This window comes from Notolepis coatsorum, assembly GCF_963971535.1.
Source record: "Notolepis coatsorum genome assembly, chromosome: 14".
NCBI lineage: Eukaryota > Metazoa > Chordata > Actinopteri > Aulopiformes > Paralepididae > Notolepis > Notolepis coatsorum.
The window spans coordinates 23,284,827-23,305,817 of record NC_140178.1 but is presented as its reverse complement, the minus strand read 5'-3'; the positions used below and the strand labels follow the sequence as shown (position 1 = coordinate 23,305,817).

The 20,991-nt window shown below is 44.2% G+C and overlaps 1 protein-coding gene across 2 annotated transcripts in view; it reads right to left on the bottom strand.

Moving 5' to 3' along the window:
* The window catches only part of LOC311240062 (junction plakoglobin-like), a 397,693-nt gene that overhangs the window by 181,458 nt on the left and 195,244 nt on the right, over positions 1–20,991 (bottom strand). For both annotated transcript variants that reach the window (XM_084328573.1, XM_084328574.1), the window contains exon 2: positions 10,116–10,168. In XM_084328573.1, the coding sequence (XP_084184699.1) occupies positions 10,116–10,131 (16 nt within the window). In that variant the 5' untranslated portion in view covers positions 10,132–10,168. The remainder of the gene's footprint in view (positions 1–10,115; positions 10,169–20,991) is intronic.

The window sequence follows — 20,991 nt, the reverse complement described above, 5'->3', positions numbered from 1 at the left end:
AGAGTGTTCATGATAATATATTTATGCCGTGTACTGGGTGGCCGAATATTAAGTACAAAGGTAGTGGTAGTAAGTATCATATCTAGTAATACAGTCAGGGAATTGTACCCCTCAGTTACACTTACCATAAGCACGAGCAGTGAACTCCAAGCCCACGTGACTGAACTCAAACTGGAAAGAAACAGACTAAGAAATGATGTAAACTCCATGATCAAAACAGCAAAAAAAAATTTCATCAATGACAAAACCGAGGAAAACAAAAACAAACCACGTGAACTTTGGAAATTACTCAATAACCAACTAGGCTGCAGTAAAAAACTTAAAACCAGATTCTCAAACATAAACATAAAGACGGACAACACGCTCATCACAGAAAAGCTGGATGTAGCCAATTACTTAAATAGTTTCTTCACAAACATAGCCACAACACTGGTAAACAAACTACCCTCCCACTCAGGGCAGTATGGGGTAGAACACATAGTAGCATACTACAAGAACCTAGGGGTCCACAAAGACGACTTCAAACTGGAAATGGTAACAACAGATGAGGTACTCAAAAAACTGAGCGCCCTCCAACCTAACAAGGCCACTGGCCATGACAACATCCCCTCCAAATTCCTCAGAGACTCAGCAGCCGCCATCACCCCAGTCATCACACACATAATAAACCTCTCCATAAAACAGGGACACGTCCCCAAGGACTTCAAAATTGCGAGAGTGACCCCTCTGCACAAAAAAGGCAGTAAATTAGACCCAGGCAACTACCGCCCTGTTTCTATCCATACCTCCATCTCGAAAGTCATGGAAAAAATTGCATACGAACAGGTCGAAAAATACCTTGCGGAAAAAAATCTAATCTACGAATTCCAATCTGGCTTCAGAACATCCCACTCCACTGACACATGCCTTCTCTATTTAAACGACCACATCAAACAAGAGGTGGACGCGGGCAAATACTGCGGCATGGTCATGCTGGACCTACAAAAGGCCTTCGACACTGTCAATCACACCATTCTGATTGACAAGCTAAAAGCAATTGGTTTTGATAGTCTATCAGTGAGCTGGATGCAATCCTAACTAGAGGGGAGAGAGCAGATTGAGAGAAAATGGTGGTTTTTTCAATGTATATTTGGTTATAAACTGATATAAAGAGACGCTTCAAGAGGGTAATATTATTATCATCACGGGATGATATTGACGGTGGAGAAGAAGCGGTGTCACAGCACACTGCCAGCGAGGTTGTTTGTTTTGTATTCCTCGGAGACATAACACTGATAGTGAGTGTGTCCCAGAGCGAGGGAGAGCGGTTCATTTGAATGAAACAGTAGAGACTGCATTTTAATGTGTGAAAGGTTAGCCGTCGTCATGACAGCACGTCGCATGACAACCAGGAGAGGGGCGGGGGGCCGTCGTTGCTACGACGAAGACCTATAAGTCGAACGGTGTTTCCGGGTAGGGCAGACTAGAATCTGACTCAGACCAGAATCTGACCAAGAGCGAGTAGGACTGAGATCACACAGAGGAGAGACTCTTCCTCCTCCACCACGGAGGGGGGGGGGGGAGGGAGAATGCCACATCATCATTACAGTAGCTTCGGCTAACACGAGGAGGGTTCGGCTAACGAACAGGCCTGAACACTATTGGACTGAACAGCAAAAGGACGATAACCTGAACACACCGAAAGATCATTAGAATAGACTCTTCAAGGACAATAACATCTGTTAACATCTGAGCTGAGGTTTCTGTTTAGAGAAATAAAACCACGCTTTTCCTTGTAAGGTATTTCACGTTGTCGAAGTGTCGAATTCTTACGGAGGTGGGGAAGTATTATGGTTTATGGATTGCACTAACGGGGGGGAGATAAGGATCTTATCTACCAGTATCGGAGACGTCAGGACCATTAAAAGTACACAACGCAGAGGAATTGGATGGAGGGCCAAACAGACGAAGACGTGATACTGGCCTGAACACACCGAAAGATCATTAGAATAGACTCTTCAAGGACAATAACATCTGTTAACATCTGAGCTGAGGTTTCTGTTTAGAGAAATAAAACCACGCTTTTCCTTGTAAGGTATTTCACGTTGTCGAAGTGTCGAATTCTTACGGAGGTGGGGAAGTATTATGGTTTATGGATTGCACTAACGGGGGGGAGATAAGGATCTTATCTACCAGTATCGGAGACGTCAGGACCATTAAAAGTACACAACGCAGAGGAATTGGATGGAGGGCCAAACAGACGAAGACGTGATACTGGCCAGTTTGATCAGAATCTTACCGATGGTGCCGTGACCCGGATTTGCAAGAGATTAAAACAACGGGAACAGTTGGTTGTTGATGACTGTGATTTGCAAGAGATAAGAACAACGGATAAAGACTTTTTCAATAATGGGGCGACAGTGGACAACAGTCATCAATGTGTGGGAGAATCATGATCGAAGCAAGGCCGGCCAGCCCTGGGAGAGAGCGGCGAGTCGAGCGGTCAGGAGGCGAACCAGCGCTGTAGGGGAAACAGCGCTCCGATCAAAAATGTGAGTTCACTGTGCACACGGTTGTTTTGATCTTTTAAGCCAAATAAAAACGAATAGATAGTGCATCCATAAATAAGGAGCGACAGAGAAGCCAGCTGTAATAATATGAACAGAGAGCCATGGTGTTTTGAAAATCGAGGGTGTTATCAACAGGATAGAATGAAAAACAAACGGGGCAGGCTGCACGGTTTCTGGTGTTGGGAGTGTAAATGCAGGAGGAGAAAGGGGGGGGGGGATGCTGAACCAGACTGAAATCTGTTATGGCGGGATTGTTATGACAAGACTGTCGCCTGAGACGGCCCACCTTAAACTGGTCGCTGTGGTCTCGAGACGGCCGGAATTTGTCGTAGCGGGAGGAAAGTCGATCGGGTGTTTACCTTAAACTGTGTATTATGTCCGATAAGCAAGAGTTTAGTCCGGGAGAAGCGTCCCCTGATATGGAGGAAAACAGCCGTGTTTTTAGGCCTTGGAAGGAAGGGCAGCGTTTGTTTGTTTGAGAGAGTAGCCATTATGAGCGAGTCAAAATGGCCGTGAGCACCACGAGGAGATAACAACAGATAAAGAACCAGGAAGTGACACGTCAACTAAAACACCATGGAGGAGGAGTAGGTCGCCACCTAGTGGCGGAGGGGGGGTAGTGCTGGGGAGTTTTCATTACCCATAGGGGAATATTTAGATATAGGCCTGTACTACCATCTAGTGGCGGAGTGGGGGAGTGATTCAATAGTGAATCTAATAGCACAGAGAGTGGATCTATTATAATAATAATATTAGATATAGAGTTTAATTATACAATGGAGTAAATGAGAATGCACAGAAAGATGGTGCAGTTATTTGAATGGGTTAATTATGGAATTAAAGAGGGAGTTTGAATTCCAGTGGGGCCTTCTCACACCTAATAAATAGGCAGAGTCTTGAGGGGACACGTCACCAGAAAGAACTGGCGCGCGCTGGGGGTCACCCGTGGGACAAACGTAGAGCGCCGAGTGGGTATCGTTTAGCTGCTGGTGTCACGCCGGAAGACAACAAAACAGGGAACAGCCCTGTAGGATTAGATATGGGTGTTGAGAAGGTGGGGGACTAATAGAGAACAAATAGCGCCATGGGCTGTAGGACACTCACACCGTCCAACAGTCTGAAAGGGCGTGGCCATGGCAGGGGCTTGCAGAGGAAAAAGATATATAGAGAACGAGCTGCAGGCCCAAAGCCACGGTAGACTAATAGAAAACACAGGGTCGAGTGTACATAAAAACTGCCGGCGTGGTGTTTCTGCTTTCAGAGTCTGGAGAGGGCCGACGGCGGTGGAGATGAGCCTCAACCAAGATGACCGACAGGGCGGAGATGACCGACGGGGCGGAGATGACCGACGGGGCGGAGTCCAGCGGTCGCAGGCGGTGTTTGCCCAGGAGAGAACGACGCGGACATCGGAGGGGGTTTCCCTGCGGAGACGCTGTTTAGAGAGCGTTTTGAAACAACAGAGCACGGGCGGTGAATCATGAACAAACAGGGACTTCCTTTCAGAGTCAATCAGGAGATCGAGAGACGAGACAACAGCGAGAAGTCCTGTGTTCATTGATTAGGAGTATGAGATATAAATGGAGGATTCATATATAAGATATATGTATAGAAGGATATATATATATATAGAAGGTAGATAAGAGGGAGAACAGTAGAACAATAGGATATAATTATTGGGAGCAGACAGGGGGGCTCCAATGGTTATGAGTCGTTGGATGTTGTTGGTTTTGGTGGTCGGTTTCGGTTCCCTTTGTGCACGAAGGGGGGCGCAAACAGACATCAGGCAGCAGGATCACTGGGTTGACCGTGGGCCGTCTTCGTTTCTTGTGCACGAGAGACGAGGTTGGTTTGCTTCAAACTATTTTTGGCATAATTAATAAAAAAAACAAATAATGATTTATGATTCTGAAGGGGTGATAAGAATCAAGGGGGGATTGAGAGAAAATGGTGGTTTTTTCAATGTATATTTGGTTATAAACTGATATAAAGAGACGCTTCAAGAGGGTAATATTATTATCATCATGGGATGATATTGACGGTGGAGAAGAAGCGGTGTCACAGCACACTGCCAGCGAGGTTGTTTGTTTTGTATTCCTCGGAGACATAACACTGATAGTGAGTGTGTCCCAGAGCGAGGGAGAGCGGTTCATTTGAATGAAACAGTAGAGACTGCATTTTAATGTGTGAAAGGTTAGCCGTCGTCATGACAGCACGTCGCATGACAACCAGGAGAGGGGCGGGGGGCCGTCGTTGCTACGACGAAGACCTACCTATAAGTCGAACGGTGTTTCCGGGTAGGGCAGACTAGAATCTGACTCAGACCAGAATCTGACCAAGAGCGAGTAGGACTGAGATCACACAGAGGAGAGACTATTCCTCCTCCACCACGGAGGGGGGGGGGGAAGGGAGAATGCCACATCATCATTACAGTAGCTTCGGCTAACACGAGGAGGGTTCGGCTAACGAACAGGCCTGAACACTATTGGACTGAACAGCAAAAGGACGATAATCTGAACACACCGAAAGATCATTAGAATAGACTCTTCAAGGACAATAACATCTGTTAACATCTGAGCTGAGGTTTCTGTTTAGAGAAATAAAACCACGCTTTTCCTTGTAAGGTATTTCACGTTGTCGAAGTGTCGAATTCTTACGGAGGTGGGGAAGTATTATGGTTTATGGATTGCACTAACGGGGGGGAGATAAGGATCTTATCTACCAGTATCGGAGACGTCAGGACCATTAAAAGTACACAACGCAGAGGAATTGGATGGAGGGCCAAACAGACGAAGACGTGATACTGGCCAGTTTGATCAGAATCTTACAAGATGGTGGAGGTAAACGGTACCCTATCCCCCCCCTCACAGTAAGTTGTGGTGTTCCACAAGGAAGCATACTAGGTCCGCTACTGTTCCTAATTTATGCAAATGACATGTCGTCAGCTTGTGACTGCAACTTGTTCCTGTTTGCGGACGACTCAGCCCTGCTGGTCTCTGACAAGAACAAGTTACAGGTTGAAAAAACCCTCAGCTCAGAACTAGGCAAAATCTGCATATGGCTCGCTGATAACAAACTATCATTACACATGGGCAAAACAGAGTCCATTCTCTTCGGTTCAAATAACAAACTCAGCAAGACCGACGGCTTCTCAGTTACAGTGGGTGACAATATTGTCACAAGGAAAAAGATATTACCTACCTGGGTTCCATCCTAGAGGCAAATCTTTCCTGTGACAAAATGGCATCCAATGTAATAAAAAAAGTCAACCAACGAATTCGATTCTTGTACCGGATCTCCTCACTGGTAAACAAGAATACCCTGAAGACTCTAGCAGGAGCACTCATTCAAGGGTACTACGACTATGCTTGCACCTCATGGTACCAAAGCACCTCAAAGGCGCTAAAAACAAAATTACAAACATCTCAAAACAAACTGGTCAGACTACTGCTTGACCTTACTCCTAGAACCCACCTCACCCCTGCCCACTTTGACAACCTAGGATGGCTTAGAGTAGACGACAGAGTACAGCTACTTGCAATGGGCCTGGTCTACAAGATACACTACACGACCAAGGTACCCATGTACATGTCAAAATACTTCCCAAAGGTCAGTGAATACCACGATCACAACACCAGAGGGAGCTCCACAAATCATGTTAAACCCAGATTCGGCTCAAACAAGGGACTAAACACGTTTCGCAATTATGCCACATCAATGTGGAACGCCCTACCCAAAGCTGTAAAGGAATGTGAATCACTACCCACTTTCAAAAACACTCTCAAAAAACACCTAAGGGAGACTGCAACTCGAAACTGGCCCCTGTAAATGTCCGAACACAACCCCCTCCAATGTACAGTAAATTACCAAGTATGGTCTTGTCAATAATCCAATGTACAGTTTTGTTTGTACAGTTATACAGTGTCCCCCACCCACCCCTCCTACCCAACCTCCCCCCCACTCCTACCCAACCCCCCCCCCCATCCACCCAACCACCTCCAATGTACAGTCCCCCCCCACCCCCACCTACCCAATCCAATGTACAGTTTCTACGTCAAATGTATATACTCTTTTTTCTGGACTCTTTTGTATCACAAACAGTACTGTAATTGCAAATCTGGTATGTCATAAATGTATAGATGTAGCAGTACTGTCTATCTGTATGTCATGTATGTCATATATGTTACGATGAATTGAAAATGGGGGACCCTGATGTAAACAAGACGAAAGTCTTTCTCTGGTCTGCATCCCCTTAACAATTGTATGTATTGAGCTGTACTGTACTGTACCCATTCTGCAATCTGTTAATAAAGTTTTCAATCAATCAATCAATAGGAGTAACATTACAGAACCACACATAGTCCACACCACACAGGTCTGCATGATGAAGACGCACATATTGACATACACATGCTCAGATTAACCCCTCTGATCCAACACAAAAATTCACACACAACAGTCCTATTTACACATAAACACACGGATGAACCAATACCAAACAACAAGTCCACGACCAAACACATCGAGTCTAACATTATTATAGTAGGCATATGCAACATTATCGCCACCCACTTGATGGTGAAGATCTGCCCAATTCTCAAAATCTGCATGTCACAGAAGTAGTCCCCGCAGCAGGCTGCTTCGCCTTCTTTGTAAAACCAAAATGGTTAGAAGGCTTACTTCTTTGATATTTCGTTTAACTTTCGACATTATCTGACCTGAATGCGTCTATTCTTTCCCCAATACATTTCCAGTTCCGCGTTCGCGTTCTGCGATCTGATTGGCCACTGACGTTTCTGGTCATCTGACATGTGCGCCCAATCGTGTGACGCGCCCATTTCCGACCTAACGCCAGTTTATCACTGGTTAAGCTTAGGCGACTCTTTCGAAGTTGGTTAAGGTTAGAGTATGGAATCAGGGCTGGTGTTCTATCGCCCTGCTCTAAGACAAACTCTAACCTTAATCAACTTCGAAAGAGTGCCTAAGCTTAACCGGTGAAAGAAACAGGCGAGGCAGCCTAGTAGCTAACGTGAGCTTGCGCTACACTCAGTGTATGTTGCCTAGTAGCTAACGTGAGCTCGTGCTACACTCAGTGTATGTAGCCTAGTAGCTAACGTGAGCTCGCTGTAGCTACAGTCAGTGTATGTAGCCTAGTAGCTAACGTGAGCTTGCGCTACACTCAGTGTATGTTGCCTAGTAGCTAACGTGAGCTCGTGCTACACTCAGTGTATGTAGCCTAGTAGCTAACGTGAGCTCGCTGTAGCTACAGTCAGTGTATGTAGCCTAGTAGCTAACGTAAGCTCGCGCTACACTCAGTGTATGTAGCCTAGTAGCTAACGTGAGCTCGATTGGGCGCACATGTCACATGACCAGAAAAGTCAGTGGCCAATCAGATCGCACCAGAAACGTCAGTGGCCAATCAGATCGCAGAACGCGAACACAGAACTGGAAATGTATTGGGGAAAGAATAGACGCGACCTGAATACTTGTATTTTTTTTAAACGGCAGGTGAAGTTTTATTTGTGCCTGCAGGCTGCAGCGCCGCCACGCTCTGAATGGTAAACGCAAGAATAGCCATCTATTACGAGTAGGGTATATCTGCAGTGCCGCAACCCCATAGAGTTAAGTTCAAGTTTCAAGTTTCTTTAATAGTTGTCATACAGAAGTACAGAATACTTTTGTACAAAATGCTTCTTACTGTTGCGCTCCAGAGACTGTGCATGACAAGATAAGTATGAAATAAAAACATAGTAAAAATTAGAAGTAAAAAAAGAGGTCACAGTGTTCAGTTTAGACATATGTACAATGTTCGTAGACGTAGTTACCATACAATATACAATACTGTGCAGTGTACTAATATACAATACTATATAGTGCAAGGCATAAATGGACGAGGTGCAGTTTAGGTACAATTCACAGTAGGTGTACGAGTTGTAGTGCAAATCCTTTATCAATAAATATAAAGTGTAAGTGTGTTTGTGTGATCTAAAGTGTGGAGAGTGGGTGCTGCAGTGTGTTGTTTGTTTGAGTGAGTGTGTGCGTGTGGGTGTGTGTGCTGTGTGCATTTGATGGTTGTTGCATAGTGATTATTGTTTGTTTAGCGATTATTGTTCGTTTAGCAGCCTGATGGCCTGGGGATAGAAGCTCCTTCTGAGTCTTTCTGTGCTCGCCATAAGACTCCGGTATCGCTTGCCTGACGGCAGCAGTTCAAAGAGGCAGTTGTTCGGGTGGCTCGTGTCCTTAATAATTCTCTTAGCCTTATGTTATTGTCTGGTGAATTAGTGCGCAAGTCATTAATCATACATCAAAATAGCCTAATTTTATTATTATACACGATGATGGCGATACAGAAAATTACAGAAAAATGAGAAATGCATGGCAAAAATAGCATTTATTGTCAGTATTTTAGAGACCCCCCCAAAAATTCACAAATCATGTTTTCAGGGGGGCTGATGTCTCATATAGGGCAGCCATGGCTCCCCCAGCTCCCCCATGATTCGCACCCTGTCACACCCGTGTGCTGGATTCGCAAGTCTGAATGAATGGAAGTGGACGGCCATTTTGGATAATCACACAGAATTATTGCAGTGCACATGTAACGGATATGTGCCGCGATAGTGTGACTACGGCACATAGAAGTGTGTAAAACTCACTCCCCAGAGGCAGATAAACCGAGCGCTTAGAGGGGAATTCCCTTCTTGGCGCAGCGGTTTGCTATACTGGCCCCGGAGCAGACGCTCGGGGTTCGACTCCCACTCGAGGCATGGTCGAAGTTTCGTGACGGGTACTAGGACGTACCCGTTATACACACATTACAAAAACCTTTCTTAAACACAAATTTTCCGTGGGGTTTTTATCAACTTTGGACCTGTACTACATAAGACTTCAGGCTATGGCACCGTTATGTTTTCTAGCTCCTACCTCTCAGCTGGAACCCAAAAACAGGCATCTGGCAACAAGTCAACACAAAAGTAAGGAGCAAATATTTTATTTCAGTGTGTTCAACCCTCTGTTTCTAGATAAACCCAATGGAAAAACATGCAGAACAGATCGCTAACGTTTTAGCGTCCCTGACGAAGACGGACAGGAGCACTTGGAGTTGTCCCCACGCCACAGTCCATGTCTGCTCCTGGCTGCCCTTGTGGGGAAGGATGACGGGATGGGTCAAGCGCAGAGAGCCATTTCATTGGTGAACCAATGCATATGTGTGTGTTGCTGACAAATAAAGACTTCTTCGTCTTCTTATCTTCTTCTTCATCTTCTTCTTCACTGGATGCGTGTAAACATGCCCTTGTACTTCAAACTGATTGGTCTATTCTATACAATCTCCCTCGAAATCTAACAAGCTAACTGTCAATCAAAGCATATCGGACTCATTACAACTTCGCCAAAACCGAAAGTGAAACTTAACATGGATGAGATGTAAATATTGCATGGTCGAAAATGGACTTAGACAAAGATTACATGAGGTAGGACATTTATTCAGTTGGTAGATTATAGAACGACGATAGACAACTATTGTCTATTTGGGTGGAAATGTGAATATAAACTCAATGATGTAACACTTACTTTGCATGGACATCATCCCTGTCCAACGTCAACCGTTCTCACTGGACAACAACCTGCGCACAGACGGAGGAGGGAGATGGACAGAAAGGGAGAGAGAGAGGTAGAGACAAGGGTTGTGTAGAGAGACACACACAGAAAGAAAGGGAGAGAGAGGGAAAAGAGAGAGAGGTTAGGGTAAAACCTACAAAAAGTCCCCAATAGAAAATAATAATATAATAAATATATAATATATATAATAATAATCTTTTAAATATCATGATATTTTTTTTTTTTGGTTTACCATGATTCTTTTCTTGTAAAGCTTTTAAATTGTACAGCATATCCCTTTAGTGTAAGAATAATGAGAACCCTATTGCTAATCAAAGCTCTTGCAACAGGTTCGCAGCTTTGAATTAACTGGATATATCCATTTTCTAGACACTCAAAGGACCTTGCAATGTAGATCGGAAATTGTCTTCTTCACCACCACTGTGTAGCACCTAACCTTGGGCTAGATGGGTTCAATGACTGCCCTACACCAGACACCAGGCGCACAACACACACATGCAATGACTGCAAGGCCCAGGAGACGAATACAGGATTAATACAAGCCAAGGGGAGGGATGATGAAGTAGCCTTGATGTCAGAGACCTGATTGTTTCATCCAGGACAGCCGGGATACAACCTCCTACTCTTTACAACAGACACCCGGAGTTATTTTAACCGTCGTAGTGAATCAGGACCTGGGTTTGACGTCTCATCCGAAGGACGGCGCTCACACATCATCGTGATAGCATGGTTACTGCCAGGTCCAGAGGACAACAACACCACTGTTCTGACAGCGCCCGGGCCGGGACTCAAACCCGCGACCTTACGATCATGATCCCGAGGCTCCGCCCATGTAGGTGCCACCCACACTGCTTAAACCACAACTTTCATCCATTCCTATGGCCTTCGCACAACTACACACACAGAAAACCCCATGGACCATGTTGGTTGCAATAAACCCAGAAAGAAACGTCATAAAACCCTTGGGTGACTGGTTCTCTTCCGAACCAATGATGAATGAAAATACACAGACACACAGACACAGAAGCTTCGTTCTCCGGTTTTCCAGCTATGAAATGAATAAAAGCTCTGAATTCCCGCTGGAAAAAAACAAACCCAGTAACCCACACAACATTCAGAAAGTAAACAGTGTCACTATTAAAATTATGTGGATAAATAAGGCAACCAGGGACTTCACAGAGTTTTACAGGAGTGAATTCTGTTCCCCTGTGTTCGATGTTTCCGTAATCAGCCAGTATCAACTCCCAATCTGTGTTCGTGAAGTTTCTGCGTTGTGTTTATTTCTCTCTCTGAAGTCGACCTTCTCATACTGGCTGTACAACTTTGTCATCCCCCTTAACACATTGATTGCCACGCAGTATGCCCATCATTATACCCAGTCTGCCACCGCTGTAAGCCTATGGAGATGTTTACCTTCTTTGCAGGGCTATAACTTTTTAAATATTATAGCTATATCTGCATTACTATGGCCCATTCAACATCGATTATCTATCGTTCTGGATGTGGGAACGTTATATTTTTTCATTCATACATTGTTGTGTTAATACCATCGAGAATCTAAGTGTGTTTTTAAGCTTTTCTGCTGTAATTCCAAAAACGCTAGTTATAGGCCCTGACGCATATGATAGATTATCGATTGGCGTTTCTTTCCTATACACGCTATATTAAAAAATTCAAATGTATATGATCGGTATACATTATGCTTCATCATGCGTGAAGGAAAGGGGGGGGGGGGGGGCGGGGCGTTTATAATTCCTTGATCGTCAGTAATGGCTTTATTTAGTATGGGTTGATATATTGATCAGATTGATTGCAAACAAAGAAAAGACAGGGTGCCGCTGCAGTCCGGAGGGAGGCTGGATGATTTATGAATGCCATGGCGAAAAAATTTAATATTGATCCCAAAAACGATTTACGCCGTTGTTGGTGTTCAACGCATGGTGGGCAATAACGACTTACGCCATTTATGGCGCACAATGTGTTAATGCAATCCGTAATCATAAGAATTTGACACTGGCAGACGTGGTACCTTTCTTGGAAAAACGTTGTTTATTCCATAAACAAAGCCTCGTAATCAGATGTAACCCATTCTGTATTGTCCTTGTTCAGTCTTAATTCATTCTCCTCCACCGTCTCTTCTCATCATTGGTTCTCTCTCTCGTCGTAGCCAACCACCATTTCCTGTTAGCCGAAGCTAGCGATGACATGATATATTCCCTTCCTCCCCGCGAGGGAAGAAACTCACAGCTATAAACGATAGTCCTTAGCAATGGCTGACCGCCCCTAGCAACCGCTACTTCTCCTGACCTACGACCCAGATTTCTCGGTCTCTCTATCTCCCTTCCCTGTGACAACGGCGATGTTGATATTAAAACACCTCTCAGCCTCTCACCCCACTCAAACACACTCATTTGCTGTGGTGATAATGACCTCGGCAGCTGATAAAGGCCCTTTGTCTGCACAGTCTGGCTGGAGACACACATACACGACTGATACTGTCCTCTTAAAACTAATATCTACATAGGTTATAAACCAAATGCAAATCATCGATTTCCTTCACCTGGTAGACAAGGGCCAGGACACACTTTGGGGCGAATTTACAAAGGGATTGCACTGCTTTTTCGGACGCAATGCCTGTGCAAATAGCCCCAAAACAAACCTTGCTATTCACAAAGCATTCGCAAAGGGTGAAATACCGTGCTAACTGCGTTGCCATCATCATTGCGTCTCTGTGCGGCCGTGCTATTTGTGGGTATTTAAATGAGGTAATATGGTCGGAAAATGTGCCCCTTTCTATGCAAATGAGCCTCATTGCAAAAACACTCCAATTCACAAAGACCAGTGCTAATTGCCACACAAGACGTTATTTAAGTCTTCAGAGAGTTGGTGGTAACTAAGCGCATTTATAAGGGGTGTCATTGCCAGCGTCTCCGGTGATCCTTTGGGTTAGGTAATAAACAATAAAGAGAATAGAACCCGCACTCATATGCTCCAGAATAAACTTTAAATGTATAACGTTTCATCAGGGCCATGAGGAGTAGACGCTGGAAACACGGCCAATGAAAAATCTATTCTGGAGTATATGAGAATGCAGGTTCTATTCTCTTAACCCTAAAAATCTCATGGTTTTTGCCTTATTTCACCTTTCTGTGAGGGACAGCTGTCTATTTTTGCTTTATTTCACCTCTCTGTGAGGGATAGCTGTCAATTCCTGTTCCCTGTGGTTAATTGCCTCGTGGGTCGGCAGGTGTGTGGGCTTGATTGCACCTGATGCAGTGCAGCTGTGCCTATGGCCATGTGGAGTCTATTTAAGTTTGGAGATCGCAGTGTCAACTGCTTTTTCATTTTCCTAGTGTTGGCTGTCCTTTTGGTCACGCTCATTATATTGAAGTGTAGTCTGATCTCTGATTCAGAATTGAGCTTTATGGTAGTCATTCTTATTTTAGGCTACTCACGTGATTCTACACATAAACTCCCTTAGTGGAGGTTTATTGTTTTACTTTTTCCAATATAAACTCCTTTATTAGGAGGTGTCCTTGTGGCTTATTTACTTTTATACTATACCTCTTTATTGAGAGTAGTCCTGTTTTTTGGGACTTGATTTATTTTCTTAATTACTCACTTTGAGGTTTCCACCTGTAAATGTTGTTTTCTGTTGTTTAATTTTTCCCCTCTCCTAAAATATCTGCGTAAGCAGTCTAGTGGTTGTCCATTTCATGGATAACTTTAAGAGTCCCTGTTATCTGCTCATGACCCACACACACACACACACACACACACAGCCCTCACAAAAAATATAAAGTCTGAAATTATTTTCACTGGCACACTGCCTAACTTCAGCCGAAAGATTCAGCACCATGGACAGGTCTGCTCAAATACATTTCTTTTGGGATGACATGACAAACCAAATTGGACGATTTGGTACCATCTGGGTGGGCAAATTCTAGGTGTGATTTTTTTATTCCTATACTTTATCATCTTTCGGGTTTTTGCTAAATAAGTATCCTGCCATATTTTGCTCCCCTTCATAGAAAACTCTAACCACTAATAAGCTACAAAACCAAAATGTCTATCATATCAAAAGACAATCTAGGGATGTACAGTATAGGAATAAAAAATATCACATCTAGAATTTGCCCACCCAATTGATACCAAAAAAGTGTTTGCTCCAAGGACTAGAAGAGCTACAGTATTGATTCGTCAGGACTTCCAATTCGTGATCGGAGAATTTAAGCTTCTGTTTTCTGTCTGCCATTGTCCTAGGACATGCATACTCTTGTATGGACAGTATTCATACTATTTTACCATATCAGGAGCAAATTGCACTCAGATGCTCTGCGAGCCAACTGGAGCAATCCCGAGCAAATTGCACTCAGCGAGCCAACTGTGCTGACAGATATCAGGAGCAAATTGTACACTGTATGGGATATTTCACGTTACAGAAGGTTAACCTTTTACTATTACACTACAGACGGTTAACCCTTTCACTACCCCACTAGAGAAGGTTAACCCTTTCAATATCACACTACAGGTTAACCTTTCACTACCACACTACAGAAGGTTAACCTTTCACTACCACACTAGAGACGGTTAACCCTTTCACTACCACACTACAGAATGTTAACCTTTTACTACCACACTACAGACGGTTAACCCTTTCAATACCACACTACAGAATGTTAACCCTTTCACTAACATGCTACAGAAGGTTAACCCTTTCACTATCACACTACAGGTTAACCCTTTCACTATCACACTACAGGTTAACCTTTCACTACCACACTACAGAAGGTTAACCTTCCACTACCACCTTCAAAGCTCGCCTCAAAACCCACCTGTTCTCCCTTGCCTTTAACCCCCCCACCCATAACCCCAACTTTGGTACTTTGGTGGAACCTTCTTCTAGCAAGGGAGCAGGTAACCGTGGTAACCACTCCACAAACATTCCATGCAAGGCAAAGATACACAGCACACTCACACCTATGACAAATTGACTGAACCTGCTTTAATTTTTCAAAGGAAATAAATCCTTGAAGACACATCAAATGCCAAAGCAAACACTTATCTTTGACTCTGAATTTTATTTAAATACTTCACAAGTATTATATTTGGACTTGGTCCTCAAAATGAATAGAAGTGAACGAGGAGCCTGAACCACTGGAGGAATGGTGGTGTTGACAGCAGACGACAGGGACAGCAGTGGTCAATTTGGAACCAATGACAACATGTCAGATTTAGCTAAACCTGCGGTTTTCTTTCTATAGCCACGTGATGCATCCAGGCATCAGGTATCATCTCTTCTCCTTTAAAATGTCAAGAACGTTCATTAAATTACGGTGTTTCAATGAATCACTCTCTCTAACTAATTAAAACTAATCAGGCTGTACAGAACAGGGCTTCAAATGTCACCAGCATTTAATTGCGTCTTTAGAACTGAAGAGTCCCGGATGTGAGAAGTGCAAATATGACAGCAAACTTAGAGAGAGAGAGAGAGAGAGAGAGAGAGAGAGAGAGAGAGAGAGAGAGAGAGAGAGAGAGAGAGAGAGAGAGAGAGAGAGAGAGCAAAAGAGAGAGAGAGAGAACAAGAGAGAGAGAAAGAACAAGAGAGAGAGAGAGAACAAGAGAGAGAGAGCAAAAGAGAGAGAGAGAGAACAAGAGTGAGAGAGAGAACAAGAGTGAGAGAGAGAACTATAGAGAGAGAGAAAGAGATAGAGAGAAAGATAGAGTGCGAGAGTGGAGAAGTGCAAATATGACAGCAAATGTATAGAGAAAGAGAGAGAGAGAGAGAGCAAAAGAGAGAGAGAGCAAAAGAGAGAGAGAGAGAACAAGAGTGAGAGAGAACAATAGAGAGAGAGAAAGAGATAGAGAGAAAGATAGAGTGCGAGAGTGGAGAAGTGCAAATCTGACAGCAAATGTATAGAGAAAGAGAGAGAGAGAGAGAGAGCAAAAGAGAGAGAGAGCAAAAGAGAGAGAGAGAGAGAGAACAAGAGTGAGAGAGAGAACAATAGAGAGAGAGAAAGAGATAGAGAGAAAGATAGAGTGCAAGAGTGGAGAAGTGCAAATATGACAGCGAATGTATAGAGAAAGATAGAGAGAGAGAAAGAGGTACAGAGAGAGAGAGCGAGAGAGAGAAAAAGATACAGGTACAGAGAGAGATATAGCTTATTCTTATCAAATGGAAAGATGAAATATATTAGTTAATTGTTCTGCAATAATTGGAAAAGATAATTTGATAATTGCAATGCCTCTACTACAACACTAGGGGTGAAAGGATTAAAGGAGATTAGGGGGCATGGTCCATTGAGCACATACCATCATCAACAGCTGGGGCGGGCCTTCGTGAATCAAGTATCAAACAAATGCCTTGCATCCCCAAAGTGCTTGTTAAATGAGGCAAATCTCATTTAAGTCACCATACTCGATATTGCTAGGCAGAGAATTTGTGGCTTTGTTTTAATTGAAATTAGCTGCTTTCCAGAAAGTGGCCGGATTAGAGTAGGAGCTAGTGATAAAAACAGAAATGTAATCTAATTGGCCTTTTCTCACTGCAGAGGTGCATTGATTTCTAATCTGTTTGAATGACCGCCAATGTGAAGTGTCTGAGGGTCTGGCACGAGACCAAGCGCCGTTCCTTTCTTTAAACGTGGCTGACAGCCCCTGAGAGAACCATGGTGGGGTGACGATGGCTCAGGAGGTAGAGCGGTCGTCTGGTAATCTGAAGGTTCCCAGTTCGATTCCGGCTCCTCCCGGGCAGCGTGTCAAAGTGTCCTTGAGCAAGACACTTAACCCCTAACTGCACCCGATGAGCAGGTTTGCACCTTGCATGGTCGCCTCCGCCGTCGGTGTGTGAATGTGTGAGTGAATGGGTGAATGTGAGGCATAAGTTGTAAAGTGCTTTGGATAAAAGCTGCTATATAAATGCATATAAATGACTGTGGTGCTGGCCAAGAGATGAGCCAAGTCTAACACAGTCAAGCGCTCTCTGTACCAAAAAGGAATTAAACTCTGCCTACTACACCCAGCTCACCTTCAGGTTACATTGCTGGAGGAAACATTTCACTTCAAGTCTCCCGAAGATGCCAATGTTTTCTTTTGACCAACAGATGAACATTACAACAGGTGAACCTTATTGTCCCGGTGAGTTGGTAAAACCAAACATGACTGAACGTGGTTGAACTTGCGATGGGAGATACGCTGTTCTGGATGATCGCTGTGGAGATGGACTGATCAGTCCCTCTTCAGCACACGGACATCATGCAGAATATTGGCTTGCTTTTGTTTAGACTCATTACCTTTGAATCTTTGCTTCGCTTTTAATTAAGGTGGACTGTCTATTTTATTTTCCAAATCATTATTGTGATACGCTGCTTGCAACGCGTGTTGGTCCACTTGCCTATGTTATGTTTCAGTTTTCCCTTTCTCTTATTTTATTGGTTGTATTTCACATGACATTGTGTTGCACTGTTGGATATGTTTCCTAAGGCTGCTAATACCTCAGTGGTGTTGTCACTTTGCTTACAATTAGGGATGTTCGATATTGGCTTTTTTACCGATAACCGATATACCGATATTGTCCAACTCTTAATTTCCGATACCGATATCAACCGATACCGATGTGGGGTTTCCCGCCCCAAAAAACGGAATAATTTCAGGTAATTAATATTACATATCTCTTGTTGTGGAATTAACACAACATTATGCATACTTTTGACAATAAATAAAATAAGAATTTGTTCTTACTTGTTTGCCTGGGTAAATAAAGGTTAAATAAATGTAATATATATATTTTTTTATAAAACTTTTTTTATTATTATATTTTTTTTTAAACCGATACCGATATTTTCCGATATTACATTTTAATGCCAATATCGGCCGATAATATCGGTAGGCCGATGATATCGGACATCCCTACTTACAATGGCTTGACCATCACGATGAACATAAAAAAGGCCATTGACATAACAGCTGACCCACACCAGTATGCCTACAGGCCAAACCGCTCCACAGCTGACACTATCAACGCTGTCCCTCACACACCTGGAGAACAAGGACACCTATGTGAGGGTGCTGTTTTTGGACTTCAGTTCCGCCTTCAATACCCTCATCCCACAGACACTGGTGAACAAACTGTCAGCACTCGGATCACCCCCATCACTCTGCAACTGGACTTTGGACTTCCTGACAAATAGACCCCAATCTGTTAGGATCAATAACACCATATCCTCCACCATCATCCTCAACACTGGCTCCCCCCAAGGCTGTGTCCTTAGCCCACTACTTTACACCCTGCTCACACATGACTGCAGAGCCCACTATGACAGCAACCTCATAGTGAAGTTCGCGGATGACACCGCAGTGGTGGGGCTCATCACAAAAGGGGATGAGTCGGCATACAGGGAGGAGGTAGATGGACTGGGACTGTGGTGCAAGGAGAACAACCTCATCCTAAACGTAAAAAAAAACGAAAGAGATGATCATAGACTTCCGCAAGACCAGCACGCCCCCCCCCCCTCCCTCTCTACATCGATGGCACAGTTGTAGACGTGACTCCCAGTATAAAATATCGTGGGGTGCACATTTCTAACACCCTCACGTGGCACGACAACATCCTGAGCCTCGTCAAAAAAGCTCATCAACGCCTGTACTTCCTGAGGAACCTGAAAGGGGCGGGGCTTGACACCAACATCCTCAGATCCTTCTATAGATGTGTGGTGGAGAGCGTACTGACCTCTTGCATCACAGCATGGTACGGCAGCTGCACAGCGGCAGAGAAGCAGGCACTACAGAGGGTTGTAAGGTCTGCACAGAGGACCACCGGATGCAGCTTACCAGACATCTCTGATACCTACAACAACCGATGCACGGACAGAGCAATCCGCATCATGCGTGACCCCACCCACCCTGCCCACGGACTGTTTACCCCCCTCCCTTCAGGCAGGAGGCTGTGCAGCATCCGGGCAAGAACCACCAGGCTGAAGAATAGCTTCTTTCCCGGATGCTGTGAGACGACTGAACAGTTCATCGCAGCTTATCACTGCCATGCGTCTGCACACTGCACCGTAGCACCTTATGGCACATATCTCTTTAAATCTTTTAATCAGTGAATCTATTGGTCTTATTGAATTGGATCAGTTTTACTGAATTAGACTAGGTTTCTTATTTTGTATGAGTTAGTTTGCTACTGAATCAATTCACTGTTTTTATTGACCGTTTTTGTTGAATGATTGGTTTCTACTGGATTTCTGTTGAATCAGTTTGTATGAGGATCAGTATTTTATTTATTTGTTTAGTGTATATCTAGCGTCAAATGGCTGTAACTGAGACCTGAGTGCTCTATCTCGTGCTTCCATGTCAATGGAAACATGACAATAAATGTAACTTTAACTTTGAACTTTGACTTTTGACTATGCTCCATGCTTTCGCAGGAATCACCATTTTTGTTTTGGGGCCCGATTTTGGCTATGTCCGCCCTCTGGGGTAACCATGTGGTCCCTTTATTGTCCTCTTCATTCTTTGTGCGATAATCTTTTATTTGTATCTCCATTGTGTTGTGGGCCACTGACAACTGGAGAGCGACAACCTCGTATATTTGTTTGATATGTGAAGCTGTGCACAGATAGCCCAGTTCAATGTAGGTTGTGACTGTCTCTAGTGTTCGATGATGTATGTACGTGGGGTTTTCTTTTGATGTGATATTCTTCAGGGGGGCTCTCTTGCTTCGAGGAGGCGTGTTCTTGTGGTTCCAATGAAAATCGGGGAGGATCGTCCTGCATACGTCGGTCTGGAGACATTGGGGAAGGGGTCTCAGACAATATGAGATATGAGAGGGGGGGGGGGGGGTTGTAGGGGAGAACGGGGATGGCTGTCACACTTTTTACTCTAGTGTGAAACTCCAACTTTTTGGGAAATTCGCTTATTTGCCATCTACCCTGGAGTTAGACAAGCAGATACATACACTTTTCTTATCTGTGCATGCATTAGGCTTAGGGGACAGCCGCACCATTAGCCTACCCTAGCGTCATTCACTGGAAGTAGGTGTGCCAGTGAAGCCTAGTTCCCAACAGTCACAAAATACACTCCAAATACAACTCCAAAACTTTCCTGTAAACATGATGTGACCTGTGTATTTACCACATGGAGAAATTAAAAATAAATAATTAGACATTTTCGTTTTCTAAGCAGATATATACTCGGAACTATTTTCTGCCGAACCACAGCTGCCTGGGTGCAGTGATTTCATCACCTCAAAAGCCCTGTTGCTTTTTGAAAAATGGGGCTTTTGAGGTGATGGTGATTGAGAAACACAAAAAGTCCTCTCATCTCAAGTTCAGCTGTCTTACTCCTAAGAAGACTATGTAGGTGAGCTCTGATCCTAATTCTGGACATTTCCATACCAAAATATGGGAGAGAGCGCATTTTGCTAGCGAAATAAAATGAATGTGACAACCAACCCCTTTCTCCCTGTGAGAATGCTATTCATCGACTACAGCTCGGCATTCAATACCATAGTCCCCTCCATACTCATAGCCAAGCTCAGGGACCTGGGCTTGAACTATGACCTCTGCCAGTGGGTCTTGGACTTCCTGACTGGCAGACCCCAGGTGGTGAGAGCAGGCAACTGCACCTCCTCATCCATCACCCTCAACATAGGGGCCCCCCAGGGCTGTGTTCTGAGTCCCCTCCTCTACTCCCTGTACACACACGACTGTGTGGCTCAGCGGAGTAGCAATACAATCATCAAATTTGCTGACGACACAGTGGTGGTGGGCCTGATCTCTGCCAACGACGAGAGGGCCTACCTGGAAGAGGTCAAGGTCCTGGCGGGATG